Source organism: Carcharhinus amblyrhynchos, chromosome 22 (assembly GCF_965287045.1).
Source record: "Carcharhinus amblyrhynchos chromosome 22, sCarAmb.v2.hapA, whole genome shotgun sequence".
In the NCBI taxonomy this organism is placed as follows: Eukaryota; Metazoa; Chordata; class Chondrichthyes; order Carcharhiniformes; family Carcharhinidae; genus Carcharhinus; species Carcharhinus amblyrhynchos.
This window is the reverse complement of record NC_137345.1, coordinates 3,295,087-3,311,612: the sequence shown is the minus strand read 5'-3', so window position 1 is coordinate 3,311,612 and position 16,526 is coordinate 3,295,087. Positions and strand designations below refer to the sequence as shown.

General features: G+C 41.8%; 1 protein-coding gene across 2 annotated transcripts in view; it reads right to left on the bottom strand.

Moving 5' to 3' along the window:
* Window positions 1-12,093: 12,093 nt before the first annotated feature.
* Window positions 12,094-16,526, bottom strand: part of rhocb (ras homolog family member Cb) — a 28,886-nt gene continuing 24,453 nt past the window's right edge. For both annotated transcript variants that reach the window (XM_080209698.1, XM_080209699.1), the window contains exon 5: window positions 12,094-13,314. In XM_080209698.1, coding sequence (XP_080065824.1) covers window positions 13,144-13,314 — 171 coding nt within the window. In that variant the 3' untranslated portion in view covers window positions 12,094-13,143. The remainder of the gene's footprint in view (window positions 13,315-16,526) is intronic.

The following is a 16,526-nucleotide window of genomic DNA, read 5'->3' as shown; positions in this document are numbered from 1 at the left end:
CTTGGGTCACTGTCTCAGAATCCCTATAGAGCAAAAGGAGGCCATTTAGCCCATCACATCTGTACTGACCACAATCGCACCCAGGCCCTATTTCCATCACCCCACATATATTTACCCTGCTAATCTCCTAACACTAAGGGTCAGTTTAGCATGGCCAATTAACCTAACCCACTCCTCTTTGGACTGGAGGAGGACACCAGAGGAAACCCATGCAGACACAGGGATAATGTGCAAACTCCACACAGACAGTGACCTAAGCCAGAATTGAACCTGGGTCCCCAGCACTGAGAGGCAGCAATGCTAACCACTGTGCTGCCCCTAATGTCAGCGTGGAGGCTGCATGGGTTTCCTCCCCCAGGCCAAAAGACATGGTGGTTAGATGCACTGACTACCCTAAATTCTCCTTCAGCATACCCAAACAGATGCTAGAGTGTGGTGACTAGAGGATTTTCACAGCAACTTCATTGCAGTGTTAATGTAAGCCTAAAACTTAACAACAGTCACTGGAGATTTAGCTACTAAATCAAGGTCAACTCCAACAAGAGGCAGTGGTAGAAAAGATACTTTTCCTTCCTCCATTGAAACTCCCCCTTCCTTGCTGTGTTTGTTGAGTCATAGAATTTTAAGTTAAATATTACTAGCCAGGGTTGTCTTGATTTTTGTCTGTCCAGTAAATTGACAGTACTATCCTCCAGCGTTTTAGAGATTAAAACAAAAAAAAAATCAAGACAACCCTGGGAAAGGAATAGGTGGAAACAGCCGGTCTTTGCTACACGCTGCTACACAAAAGATGTCCTGGATTTTGCAACCGCCACAGGTACAGATACAGTTTCCTGCTCCCATGCAGCCCTCAAGTCTGTACAACTGTCTGCATCCATCTGCTGTTTGCTCTGAAAATAAGTGGCACTGGAGGGGGTATAGATAGAAGAAAAATTTCAAAAAAAGCACAGATCATCCATCTAAGTTAATCTATCCTACAAGGTCAACATTGTCAGAAATGGATTTTTTTTAACCAAGTTACAGCTGATTGTAAAGCAGCACGCTCTGTATTGTTACCAAGGGAGAAACTCCAGTGCGTGCTTTTTTTAATCGCAATCAGAAAAACGTTTTTGGAACAAAAAGAGGCCACTGTTTGCGTGGCTGAATCTGAGCTCAATCTAATCCCTGTCTGGTCTAAAGGTTGCAGCGCTTCAGGTGTATGTACAGACTCCTTTTAAAGTCAATGAGATTTTCTGCCTCGATCAGTTTGACCCCCCAGATGAAAAAACTTTTGCTCTTCTCTCTATCAATCATTTTAATGCTCAGGGCTCTCATCACTAAAGTTAATACACCGTTCAGGCCCTTCAGCCCATCGAGCCTGCACTGACAACAATCCTAGGCCCTAGCCCTGTAATCCCAAGTAGTTACCCTGCTAATCTCCCTGACATTAAGGGGCAATTTAGCCATGGCTGATCAACCTAAACTGCAATCTGTGGATTGTGGGGGAAACCCACGCAGCCGCAGGGAGGCTGTGCCAACTCGAGTCAAGACTGGAAATGAATCCAGTCTCTAGTGCTGTGAGGCAGCAGTACCAACTACTGTGCCACCCAAATCTTCCCTCAGCCACCTCTGTTCCACGTAGATTAACCCCTAACCTATCCAATCTTTCTTCTTAGCTACAATTTTCCAGTCCTGGCAACATTCTCAATCTCCTCTGTACCTTCTCAATGCAATGACATCCTTTCTGTAATGAGGTGATCAGAACTACACACACTATTCAGGTTGCGGCCTAACTAATTAGTTACATAGTTCCAGCATAACCTCCCTGCTCTTGCATCTATCCCTTAGCTAATAAAAGGGAAGGATTCCATTTCCTTTTTAACCACCTCATTGACCAGATCTGCTATCTTCAAGGATTTACGGACATTCTTCACCAATAAGAAAGGGGCAGAGGGCAAAGAAGGAATGGGGCAGAGTAGGGAACAGTTTCTCTTTTTGTTCACTGCATATCTCTAATTGTCCTGAACTGAGCAGCTTACCACATTTCAGAGGGGCATTTAAGAGTCAACCACAGTGCTGTGGGTCTGGATTCACATGGAGGTCAGGCCAGGTAAGGACAGATTTCTTTCCCTAAAAAAGGACATTAGTGAACCAGACTTTTTTTTAAAAAAAAAAGGACAATTGACAATGGTTTCAAGGTTGTCATTAGAATTCCAGATGTTATAAAATACAAATTTAAGTATTTACTGTGATGGGATTTAAAACTGAGCACCCAGGACATTATCTTGAGGCTCTGGCATCCCACTGTGCCATTGCCTGCACCCCCCCCCCCCCCTTTTTTTTGGGATATGCAGGTGGATGGGAAGCAGAGGGGTGCTGTGGTACTGACAAGCATTCTGGGCCCAACCAGCACTGCCTGATGCTGGTGATGGGTGGGGACAACTTGCCCTTGGGGAATCTGATGAACAGATGAGTTGTATAGACCCAGCAGGGGGCAGGAGGGCTGTAGATCAGAATATTACAGGCAGTTTGAACCAGGAACTTTGTGCATTCGTTCTTAGGACATGGATATCACTGGGAAGGCCAGCACCTATTGCCCATCCTAATTGCCTTTCAAGGAGGTGGTTTTGAGCCACTGTTCTGAATACAATCAAGTGGCTTGGTAGGACATTTCAACATCACCCACATTGCTGTGGGGAGTGATCCAGACTCAAATCCTCTTGTTACAAAGGTCAACATACTATTTGCCTTCTTTACTACCTGCTGCACCTGTGTGCTTACCTTCATTGATTGATGCATGAAGACACCAAGTTCTTGCTGAGTATCCCCCTCTCTCAATTTACACCAATTCAAGTAATCTGTCTTCCTGTTATTGCTACCAAAGTGGATAACCTCACATTTATCCACATTATACAGTATCTGGCATGTGTATGCCCACACACACAGTCTGATCCCAATCATAAGTTTTAGTCACAAGTGAGGCTTACATGAACACTGCAATGAAGTTACTGTGAAATTCACCTAGTTGCCACAGTCCAGCACCTATTCAAGTCAATGTACCCTAACTAGCACACGTCAGAATGTAGGAGGAAACCCATGCAGACACGGAGAACGTACAAACTTGTGATCCAAGCCAGGAATTGAACTTAAGAAATAGGAGGAGTCGGCCATCTAGCCCTTTGAGCCTGCCCTGCCATTCAATAAGATCATGGCTGACCTGAAGTGGATCAGTTCCACTTTCCCACTTTCTCCCCATAACTCTTAATTCCCTTGTCTATCAGAAATCTATCTACCCGTGACTTAAATATATTCAGCGAGGTAGCCTCCACCACTTCGATGGGCAGAGAATTCCAGAGATTCACCACCTTGAGACGTTCCTCTTCAACTCTGTTCTAAACTGCCCTCCCCACCCCTTATATTGAGGCTGTGCCCTCTAGTTCTGGTTTCCTTTTTAAGTAGAAAGGAACACTACCTCATCTAGCCCCTTTTTTATCTTGTAAGTCTCTATAAGATCCCCCCCCTCAGCCTTCTAAACTCCAATGAGTACAGGTCCAGTCTATTTAATCTCTCCTCATAGGCTAACTCCCTCATCTCCAGTATCAACCTGGTGAATCTTCTCTGTACTCCCAAGGCCAATATATCCTTTCGCAAATAAAGGGACCAAAACTGCACACAGTACTCCAGTTGCAGCAAGACCTCCCTGCTTTTTATATTCTATCCCCCTCGTGATAAAGGCCATCACGATAAAGGAATTGAAGCCATGTCCCTGGTGCTGTGAAGCAGCAGTGCTAACCACTGTGCTACCATGCCACCCCTATCAAGCTGAAGCATCTTGCATCCTCCTCAGTTCATCCTCCCACCCAACTTTGTATCATCTGCAAATTTAGTTCCCTCATCCAAATCGTTAATATATAAAAAGGTGCATAAGATAGGTAGGAACCACCTAATTCTTGGAGGCCATTAACTTTGAGAAAGCTATGGACCCTTATTCACAGGTATCACAGTACTTTTCTGGCTTGCCTTGTTACAAACAAGAAGTTTATAAAGATGTCAAGGATTTAAGGAGGGTTCAGGGGAGATGTACTAGAATTACCTCAAATTGTGGAGACGAGAGAAAATGGGATTAGTTCTGAGAACAGGCACAGATAAGGCAAGATTAAAAGTACTCAAACCCTTTCACAATTTTGATAGAGGGGAATTTAAACTACTTGCAGTGGCAGGAGACTAAGAAACAAAGAGAATCCCACTCACTCTTCTACTCATTCTATTCAGTTATTTAAATATATTTAATTATAGCATCAACATGAGCCAGGTCCTTATTAGTTAAGGTTAACATCTGGCTTCACGCAAATCAAAGACAGTCTATCTCATTCAATGCTGTACAGGTTAATGCTACATGCAAAACAACTTCCACATTTGCCTACAAACTAAGTCACTGCCATTTACAACCAAAGAACAGATTTAAGGCAACACCAAAAAGCTGAAAAATTACTGAGTGGCAGTAGGATGGTGGAAGCAGATTCACAGAAGTTAGTTGTTTACAACAAACATTCCCAGTGGTTAGCTGATCAAGTCAATGTCCCTTTGGGTGTTCATAAATAGGTACAGTATAGCTACCCTGTGCTTGGAAAACCAAAAAGTCCTAAACTGCAAGATCTGATTTGGATAGCATATGCTGAAAACTCCTAAGTACTCTAATAATTACACCAACAGTCAAGGTAATCAGTCCAGATTGCACATTTGCAGGAAGAGACAAACAAACAAACACACACTGAAAGGGAGCCTACGGATGCAAAAAGGAATACATTCAAGCCTTGTGTATTTTTTGAAAGCTCCATTGCTTTCTCCATGGTAACACCTCAGGTGGGTGGCAAAGTGGCTAGTACTGCAGCCTCACAGCATCAGGGGCCCAGGTTCGATTCCTAGCTTGGGGCACTGACTGTGTGGAGTTTGCACATTCTCCCCACGTCTGTTCTGGTTTCCTCCCACAGCCTGAAAGACGTACTGGTTAGGTGCATTGACCTGAACAGGTGCCAGAGTAACTTCACTACTGTGTTAATGTAAATCTTGTGACTAAAACGTCACTTTCAACCAGAGTTGACTTGCAACCAATCAGTACCCTTTTTGCCTGTAGTATAAACTGATTTTTTTCTTGAAATGTTATTGTCTTTGTCCTGATGAGTAGTAGATGAAAAAATGTCTCTTCAGCAAAATTCAGATACTTTAAAAAAAGGGTGAGGGAGAAACTGATTAGTGGCTGTTTAGTCCTTAAATCAACTCTACTCCTTTTACTAACTGACTATCTACACTTCCTGCTGCCACAAAGCAGCCAGCATAATTAAGGACCCCACACATTCTCTCTTCCACCTTTGAGAAAAAAAATACAAAACTGAGGATACGTACCAACTGACTCAAGAACAGCTTCTCCCCTGCTGCTGTCCGACTTTTGACTGGACCTTGCATTAAGTTCATCTTTCCCTACACCCTAGCTATGACTGTAACACTAATTCTGCGCACTCTCCTTCTCTAAGAACGGTATGCTTTGTCTGTATAGCATGCAAGAAACAATACATTTCACTATGTTAATAATAAATCAAATTCCTTTTTATATGAACTGCTGCCAGTCTTGAGAGCTGAATTAATGGGCTGAAGTGCCTCCACACATGTACTGTATGACTTGGGGAAGTGCAGTAAATTTTAGGAAGTGACTCACGAGGCTAAGAAAGAAAACAAAATCCCACTCATTCTTCTACTCAGTTACTATAATTAAACATTTAAATATCAACATGAGCCAGATCCTTATTTTAGTTAAACTTAACATCTGGCTTCACGCAAATCAATCTACCTCAATGCCGTACAGGTAAATGCTACATGCAAAACAACTTCCACATTTGCCTACAAACTAAGTCACTGCCATTTACAAATGTAGCCATGACCTCACTTCTCCCCTCTACCTCATGTTTCACTTCTCTCTCCTGAGCTCGTGCCAAGTTGCAGGGATTCTGTTCAATTGATGTTCATTGTGCTCTGCCACAAACAGGCTTTATTAATAAGGGGCAGCGTCTACAAGAGCCTGGAAGTTGTGTTCTTGTACAAGACACCAGTTCAGAGCTGGGCACAGGGTGCAGTCTTAGGATCTGTACTTTAGGATGGATGTGATGGTGTCAGAGAAACTGCAGCAAGAATAGTTCCACGGCTGAGAAACTTCAGTTAAGATAGATTGGAGAAGTTGGGGCTGTTTTCCTTTTAAAAATAAGTGAAAGGTCATGAGGGAACTGTGTACAGTAAAACTGTTCCCACCTGCAAAATCATCTTGAAATAGGGAGGCAGTTATATTTATAGCATGGAAATAGGCCCTTCAGCCCAACTTATTCATACCAACCCTTTGTTTTTAAAGCCACTAGGCTAGTCAACACAACAAGTTCAGGTCTGGAATGTACTACCCTGACAGAGGAGACCACCAAGAGAATTAAAAGGCTTTTCTTTATACTTCCACTGGGATGACAGTATCAGAGGCAAGGCCAGCATTTGTTTCCCTTCAAAATTAGTGGAAATCAGCCTCCTGTTCATTAGCTGTCTATACTTCCTGCTGCCTTGGCAAAGCAGCCAGCATAATTAAGGATCCCATGCACCCCAGACAGACATTCTTCTACCATCTTCCATCAGGAAAAAGATACAAAAGTCTGAGAGCATGTCAACCAACTCAAGAACAGCTTCTTCCCTGCAGCTATCAGACTTTTGAATGGACTTACCTTGCATTAAGTTGATCTTTCTCTGCACCCTAGCTATCACTAACACTAAATTCTGCACACTCCTTTCCTTCTCTATGAAGAGTATGTTTGTCTGTATAGTGTGCAAGAAACAGTATTTTTCACTATGTTAATGTGACAATAAATCAAATTCCCCTTTATATTAGCTGCTGCCAGTCTTTATACTCACTTTGCTTATTTTATTTGCCCAACTTTCTACATTCAAGTTCTCCAGTGTAATATCCAGGAGCTCTGAACTTATTTACCCTAAATTTCTCTTGCAAGGAAATATACCTTGCTTGGGCTTGAACTCTTCAGCTGTTTCTCCTGCCGATCTGGATTTCAATCATTTGACCCAGATGCATTTTTATCCCTGCTGAAGTTAGCTTTCATTTTAATAATTCTTCCTGCAAATTGTTTGTCCTTTTCCATAAGGATATAAACCTTTGATACAATGATCAGTCTTCCTAAGTGTTCTCCTACTGAACATTAACCTAGCCCTTCTCATTCCCCAAACAAAACTGGTCTAGCAGGACCTCTCCTCTTGGTCGATTACTATCCCAGTACATCCTTAGAGATTAAAGTCACCTATCATAACTAGTCAACTCTCACACCACTCTGTAGGCATATAGCAGCAGGAGTAGGCCAAGCAGCCCACTCTGCCTCCAATAGTCATGGGTGATCATTTATTTTAATGCCTTTTCTCTCTCCCCTGTATCATTTGTACCAAATTGTAATTTTTGTAAAATTGTTAATTTACATTGTGTAATCTCTAGTAAAACAATGCAATTTCACAACTGCCCTTAGCTCTTCCTAAAACAATTGTGTCCTGGACCTCTGTGGGGTATTCTCCATCCAACATGGGCAGCAGTGTTACCTTCAGATTAAAACCATCACTCTCCCTCTTCTTGCATTATCTTCCCTGAACACTTGTATGCAGGAATATTCAGGAACAGAAGTAGGCCAGCTAGTTAAGCTGGTCCTACCATTTAATAATCATAGCTGATCAAACATTGATGCCTTTTTGGCCTCCTTGTACTGTAGTGATTCTTTCAGTACATCAAGTCTGTACTGAATACAATCCCACCCAAGCCCTATTCCCATAGCCCCATGTTTCCCTTGCTAATCCCTCTGACACTAGGATCAACCTAACCCACATCTTTGGGCTGCAAGTGGAAACTGGGGCACCCAGGAGAATTTGATACCAACACAGGCAGGAAGTGCAAACTCCAGTGACCCAATGCTGCAATTGATATTGGGTCCATGGTACTGTGAGGCCGCAATCCTAACCACTGTGCCACCTAAGCCGATTATCCTCAACCCTTTACATTTGACTACGTGAGCTTCCACAGCCCTGAGAATTCCAAAGATCCCCCCTCAAAAAAATTCTAATCTTAATCCTCAGTGGCATCCTCATTTTGAAATTGTAGCCCCCAGTTTTAGACTCCCCAAAGGAAATAGCCATGGTGGATGCAAGTACAAAATATTTTGTAGGTTTCAATTAGATCACTGCATTCAAAACTAAGAGGCCCAGTTTGTCCAATCTCAGACTCAGTCATGTCCTTCTGAGCCACAACTGTAACTCACTATTAAATGTTACTCCATGCATTTGCATACATGCTAACCATGACTGAGACTAAGCCCTAGTCTCACCTCAACTTTATACCAACTCCAGAACAAGCCATCTCCTGGTGTTGTGTACTTGGCATTCCTCTAATATTTCCACACTTTTAGTACCACTAACAAATCACCCTACAAGCAATTCAGTCCTGGTTCTATTTAGGTGCAGCCCCCTCAGGCCTGTACAGGTTCCACTTTGAGCTGGTGCCAATATGCCAAGAACCTTTTCTTTTTCCCCCCTCATTACACAATCTGCCAATGTTCAAGTGAAACATCTCATCTTTGAAGGGACAGACCATTGTGCAATAGGCAATCCACTAGTGACCCACCCCCCCAAACTGACTACAAAACAATCCTTTATCTACACCAGTGTCACCCCAACCCCAGCTTTAGCTTGTACAACCACCTTGGATACTTTTTGGAATTTGGGTGCTCTAGTTTCCTGAATCAGAAAGGCATGCTACTTAGGGTGCATTGACCTGAATAGGTGCTAGTGTGTAGCAACTACAGGATTTTCAGTGACTTCACTGCAGTGTTAATGCAAGGCTACTTGTGACCAATAAACTTTACTTATATCCAACTTGCTTACATTTGTCACTTTGCCTTTCACAAAAACCATGTTGAAATGTCTGATTTATATAACTTTAAACACTAGGCTTCTACCTCATGGATTCTAGCACAGAGACTGAGATCTGTTTTTTGACTGCTAGCTTTGAATATGCTGTGGAATTTGTGGTTTCCCTAATCTGCTGGGACCTTTCCAGAATCTAATGAACTCAATATACCCACTATGAGGAATACAAGGAAAGCCAGCAAGCCTTGGGACTTTGTTTTTAGCCCTGTTAGCTTTCCTTGGGGAGGTCCTGTGGCACAATGCAACTGCCTATGCCAGGAGATCTGGATGTAAATCCACTTGACAGCCAAGGAAGGTTGATAAGTATGTTGGTAAATCAATACTGTTATGCCAGATGCAAAAGGATATTCTGAGTAGCCATATTCCTCTAGCCCCTCTATTCATAGCTCAGGCCAGTACATGTTCTGGTGGCAACTGATTCAAGGAGGCAAAGGACAGTTACTGAACCAGTGTGGATCAGATTGGTGCAAACAGCATAGTGTTTGGCCCACGTTCTGGCTGGGGTACATGCAGGACCTGCCTCTGGAGGGAGGATGACCAGGTTAGATGTGTTTCAGATAAAAGATGGTACTGGTGATCTTTCCCTTTGATTTTCTACTATTCTTTGGATGCTCTTATCTGATAAGTACTTGTTCATAGACACTATTTTCCCCCCTTAAGTCATGTTGAGTTAAAATGTCTACTATTGCATCTGTAACTTTACCTATTATTTTCAGTCCACTTTAGCCAAATTGGTCTTCATAACCTTGAAGTTTAGGCACTAGCTTAGGGCCAAATATGGTGCAGTGGTCAGCACTGCTGCACCAGGGGCCTGGGTCACACAACTCTTCATATCTGGGGGTTTCCTCCCAAAAGATGTACATGGTTAAGCTAACTTCTCTTTTGGTATACCTGAATAGATGCTGGAATGTAGCAATGAGGGGATTTTCACTAACTTCATTGCCATGTTAATACAAGCCAGTTTGACACTAAAATCTCACTTTCAAGTGAGGATCAAGGGTCCTTTACTCAGGTCATGAATTCTATCTCAAGGCAAAATACTGCTAATGCTGGAAATCGGAAATAAAAACAAAATGCTCAAGTCTGATACCTGAGGAGAAATTCAGTCATATGGACTCATGGTAATTTTCTCCCAGATGTGACCAGGTAAGACCTCAGCATTTTTGGTTTTTGTTTAAACAGTCTTGCAGTTAGTAGAAACAAGCAGTGTTCTTCAGGGATCAATGCTGGGACATTTGCAATATATGGAGGAAAATGTAACTGGATTAAGTTTGTGGACTAAAGGTTGGTGATTTGCAGACAACTATTTGTCTGGTGGAGTGATCACTTGGAACAACCCTTTTGGAAAAGAAAACAGCAAGTTATACATCATGCCACAGGTGCTTTGTGGTTATCTTCAAGACTGAAAATGGGAAACTGCTCCCAACTTGGTTCCCCTTCAAACACTAGGTCAGATAAGCAATTTCAAAACACTATGAAACAGGAGCAGGCTATTCAGCACAATTTATAGCAATCCTACTTCCCACCTTGTACTTCAAATCCCCCAAAATCTAAGCAGCTGTCTTAAGAAAATTACAGCACAGGAACAGGCCTTTGGCCCTCCAAGCTTGCACCAACCATGCTGCCTGAATACCCCCTTTTCCCATCTTACGTATTTGATAAGACACCCCTTAAGTCACTATACCCACTTCCTCCCCAGCAACAGGTTCCAGGCACCCACCATCTAAAAAAGCTGCTTCATACTTGGAGTATAATGTAGCAAGGTTATCCACTTTGGCAGAAATAGTAGGAGGGATTACTATTTTAAGGGCAAAAAGCTGCAGCATGCTATGGTGCAGAGGGACCTGGGGGGGTCCTTGTGCATGACTCAAAAACCCAGTCTGCAGGTGATCAAGGCAAATGGGATGTTGGCCTTTATAGCAAGGGGGATAGAATATAAAAGCAGGGAAGTCTTGCTGCAACTGTACAGGGTACTGGTGAGGCTGCAGCTGACCAGTTTTGGTCACTGCACTGTGCAAGGATATATTGGCTGGGGGGGAGGGGGTGGTGAGTGCAGAGGAGGTTCACTAGGCTGATGAGATGAGGGGGGTTGGACTGTGAAGAGAGACTAAATAGACTGGGTCTGTACTCAGTTTAGAAGGATGAGGGGGATCTTGAGACATACAAGATAATGAAAGGGATGGTGAGGTAGAGGTTCTTCCTGCTTAGAAAGGATAGCAGGACTAGAGTACACAGCCTCAAGGGGGCAGTTTAGATTGGAGTTGAGGAGGAACAAAGGGTGGTGAATTCTCTGCCCATTGAAGTGGTGGAGGTTACTTTGCTAAATATACAAGTCACAGGTAGATAGGTTTTTGACAGACAAGGGAATTAAGGGTTATGGGGAGAAAGTGGGAAAGTGGAACTGATCCACTTCAGATCAGCCATGATCTTACTGAATGGCAGGGCAGGCTTGAAGGGCTAGATGGTCTACTCCTACTTCTTATGTAGATACATCTCCTTTAAACTTTACCCCTCAGCTTAAATCTATGTCTCCTGGTAATTGACTTCCACCCTGGGAAAGCTGACTACTGTCCATGCCCCTCAATCTTGTAGGCTCCTATCAGGTCATCTTTCAACCTCCATTCCAGTGAGAATGGACCAAGTTTCTCCAACTTCTCATAGCTAATGCCCATGTCAGGCAACACCCTGGTAAATCTTTGTACCCTCTCCAAAACCTCCACATCCTTCTGGTAGTGTGGTGACCATAATTGAACACTTTCAAGTGCAGCCTAATTAAGGTTCTATAACTTGAACATCCATCATTTTCTGGGGGTACTTGAGTGGAGTAATTTCTCATCTTGGCCCCAAATGGTTGACTCCTATTCTTGAGCTATGTACACAAGTCTAAATCCTTCAGTTAAGGAAAATACAGCCTCTCACCTACTGTCCAAATGGAGCCCTGAGTGGCAGATTTCTTGATGTGTGTATATATACACAGTCCACAAGGTATGAGCCAAACTACCTCAACAATTTTCTGCATCTCAGGAAAATGCTAATGGATTGGAATGCATGCAAGATGCTTCTCTGCATTCCAAAGTATAACATTAAAAGCTTTGCTGATTACTGGCAGAGTTTAAAGTGTTCCATTAAATTTATTTTTTTACATTTAAGTGCCAACTGTCTGAATGTTATAACCCAGGATGAAAGCAAAAAGATTTTACATTTAAGCCACAGTATTGGTTATTGCATACAAGATTTGAGATCAACAGGTTCAAAAGAGGAGAAAAGGAGATGCACATGCTAGCTGTGCAGGTTGCAGACCACCAGAGTAAATTAAACAATTGCAGAATGTTCTTTGGGAAAACTGCTTCAGCCTTTAGTTAAGGGGCAGCAATACAAGAGTGTGCACCACAGGAAGCAGGGCTTCAGAACAATTGCAATGAACTGTGGTTGAGTCATTTCTGCACAACTATTACAAAATTGAGAAGGCAGGATTACATTATGTAAACCCTTTGAGAGGACAGGGGTTTACAATTACTAAAAGTGTTGACAGTTAGCATTTTATACAAAGAGGTTCAATACAAACTTGAATCTCAATACAATAAATCTACAAAAGAAAATCAAAAGTTGCAATTATACAAAAGCTAGTTAGGCTACCATTTGCAGGAGTCTGCAGCACTACTCCCAGTTTGGCCTGCAATGCTTAGAAAACAGGAAAAAACAGCAGCACAGACTTAGAATGTAGAGAAATAATTCATTTCAGCAAATAAAGTGATCAGGTTACAGAAGATGATTATACAAACTAACTCATGCTCTGTACCAAACGTTCAAGTTAAATGGAACTATGCAGAAAAGTTGTTTTGACACTATATAATTATCTTGTTTTATAATGAGTTTTTTATAACAATGTAGATACCCAAATGGTACTAAATTCCCCCTCACCCCCAACTTACAGTACTTAAACCCACTGTCATGAGGTGCTGGTGTTCATGGTCTCAGGTCAACACTAGACTCCTCCCATCACTATTCAAATACTAAGCATTACACAGCAAGTCAAAAAGGCTCAGACTAAAGTGTTTGAAAAATAGCCATTTGGAAACCAGGGGGAAGAAAGAGGAAAATCTCCATATACTGTGTAAAAAGTTTGATAAATGTTATGACTGATACAGTACGCATCAGATCCTACAACAGCACACACTTGCGTCTCTTCTTGTGTTTGACTTGTAATGCAGCTCGTGTGGCCATCTCAAAGACTTCCCGAACTCCTTCCTTTGTTTTGGCAGAGCACTCCATATAGCCAAAAGCACTAATTTTGTTGGTCATGTCCCGTCCCTCCTCTGGCTTCACAGGTTCCTACAGTGAAAACACCAGATTAGCATGTACAAACCATTATAGAACAGTACAGTACTGATCACCATGTGACTCACCCTGCTGGATCTTGAATTTCAATTTCATTCCTTCATGAAAGACTACCCAGTCTCATCTTAACCTACTGTTCCAAGGAGAACGACCTTAGCTTTAGTTTATCCACTTAATGAATCCCTCACCCCTGTGACTTGGACTATTTTCATGTCTTCCAAAGTATAGTCTTCCAAAAGAGTGCTCAAAGACACCAGCTGGGACTGTATTCCATACAAGTTCATCCTTTCAGTTTAAATCTGTTTGTATCCTCTTGTACAAATGCCCCATATTTGTGAATTCAACATTCTATGCTTCTACAGGCTCTCAAGTCCACCAATACCTTCCTTAGCATTCAAGTTTCATATCATTTATATGAATTGTGCCCTATATCCAAATCTAGTACATGGCAAAAAAATCAGCAATGGCCATCGTGCTAACTTAGAAATCACTACTCCCTCAATTCAAATAGCCTGCCAGTTTTGTATTTAAGCTGTTATTACACCACACCTGGTACCCACAAGGCTCTAACCCCAGTCCCTTACTATACTTATACACGCATGATTGAGAGGCCAAATTCGCCACCAACTCTATTCAAGTGTGTTGACACCATAATGGGTCAGATTCCAACACTGATGACAGTACAGGAGAAAGAACCTTGTGAACTGGCCCAGTGACAATAATCTCTTCCTCAATGTCAAAAATGGAGATAGAAATTGACTTTGGTAGTGGAGGACATGCCCACCTACATTGATGGGGTGGAAGTAGAAATGGTTGAACTTCAAGTTTCTGGATCAACTTGTCCTGGTCCCTCCATGCAGGGATTCTAATTAAGAAAGCCACCAACACCTAATTTCTAAGGAAATTTAGCATGTCAGCTACAAATCAACTTCTACAGATGCCCCATAGAAAACATTCCTTCTGGCTGTAGCAGAGCTGCTTATGGCTCCTGCTCTGACCAAGACTGCAAGAAACTAAACTGGGCTTCATTCACGACCCTTTGAAGACTCAAATCAGCCTCCCACCCATTTAGTCTAAGTTCCTGGTACCTTGAAGGAGATAGCATAAAGACCCCATGCACCCCAGACTCCACCAGGAAAAAAAATACAAGATCACATAACAGACTCAAGATCAGCTTCTTCCCTGTTGCTGCCAGACTTTGAGTGGGCCTACCTCACATTAAAGTTGATCTTTCTCTACACCCTAGTTCTAACATGATATTCTATACTCTTTCCTTCATGTATGGTAGACTGTATATAATGCACACTTTCCACTGCATAATGTGACAATCAAGGTAATTGGTCAAGCACAATATGGTACTTAAACTCCATATCACCACCCTCATCCATGCTCCTTTTTACTAAATTTGTTCTGATCAAGTGTGCTGACTTGAGTTTATATTTTTCTTAAGTGCTTGCAGATCAACCACTAGGTTTGAGGGAGAGGCCAGAAACAGATCACTAGGGAGTAGAAAGGAAACCTTATGCCAAGTTAGTGCTAAGAGATCATATCAGACCATGTTCATTCTCCAAATGCAATTTCTGCTGTAATTACATTTTACAATTGACTATCCTCAGTACAGCCTTCTGATCAATTACTGAATTGTTCCTCAGTCTTAGAAATAAAGCAAAGGCATGTGTAGCAGCATTGAAAGATTGTCAAGGCTCTCCAGTAAAGTACTGAGGTGTTGTCCTCAAGTGAGTTTAGTACATCTGGCACAATGGATACTAGAAATCCCATGTCACTATAGAAACCCAATTGAGTTAGAAATTGTCCTCTAGACAATTACATTGTCATAATTTAAAATATTTTAAATTCTTTTCATGCCTCCTGCATCTTCCTTGATTAAGCCTTCCTCAACTATAGGAGAAGCCATGGTCTGAACAATTTTAAAAATAAACTGATTAGGAGTGCACAATTTGAAAGTCAAATTATGTAGACATAACACCTTCAGTCAAGTGAACAAGAAAAACTGCCCTGGAGCCTAAGATAGCTCCATATTGTAACCTGGAATTGCCTCTAAGTGTTTGATCATAAGTCAACTGAAGTAGTAAGTGTGATAATTTCTTGGCCTCAGCAGTGATGGACAGTTTTTTTTTAAAAAAGGTCAACCCACAGATATTTTGGCACTTCTGCTCAGTTGCTAGCATATCAGATTAACAAACAAAATAGAAATGCTTCCTCAAACTGGAGGAAACAAGTATCAATCCCAGGGTGTGTTTGAGAAAAATTGAGGATGGTGCAAACATCCCACTTCCACTCAAAATAGCTGACCCAGTTCAGTGGCTGACCTAAAAAACAGCCCAGATATGTATAGTTTCACCCATTTGAAAAATACTAGATTGCAGTCATCTCTAATGCTGCTTCCTCACAAAATACTGGCCACTAAAAGGATTATGCAGATGGAAATTGTTGGCTACACCATTTCAAGCCTTCACAAACTTGAAGGCATGATTGAGATTGGAGTTATGAAAGTCACAAGTCAGTGATAAATGATGATTAAGGGCAGGAAAGTCAAGAGTTTGGCTGAGCATTTGCACCATTCCCCCCAAACTACATGTCAGCACAGGAGGCTATTGATTCAACCTGCTGCACCTACAAGCCCTTTCAATTAGTCCCACTTGCTCTACAAAAATTGAAGGCAGATAACTGGAGGCTAAACATGGAAGACAACTGTATACAGTGTACCCAAAGAGGGAAAATGCTGGAAAATCAGTTTAGTAGCATCTATTAAAAGAGAAAAGAGCTATGTTTGAGTCCAAATGACCCTTTGTCAGAGCTCTAATATACATATTGCACTATATAGTGTAGTTGGAAGGTAGCAAATTACTGGAGTCAAATTGGTTGGCAAGTCTCTTCAGATGCTGCCAGAGCTGATTTTTCTCAGCTTTTGTTTTTAACTTCAAAAATCTAATATTTTGCTTTCAAATTACAGATTGAAAGTAGCTCATAAGAATCAAAGTTAATTGTGGATAGTTAATTGCTATTTTATTTTGGGCAATGACAATTGAAAATGCACTTGCAGCAACTGTTTAGCTATTACAAGAATGAGAACTAGTTTTCATTAGAACTCAAAGTAGACATTAGATACTGGGCCCTGATTACATCAGCCCAAAGCTGCTGAAAGTCAGATATCATAAATTTCACAATTGTCTATGCAAGTTGCA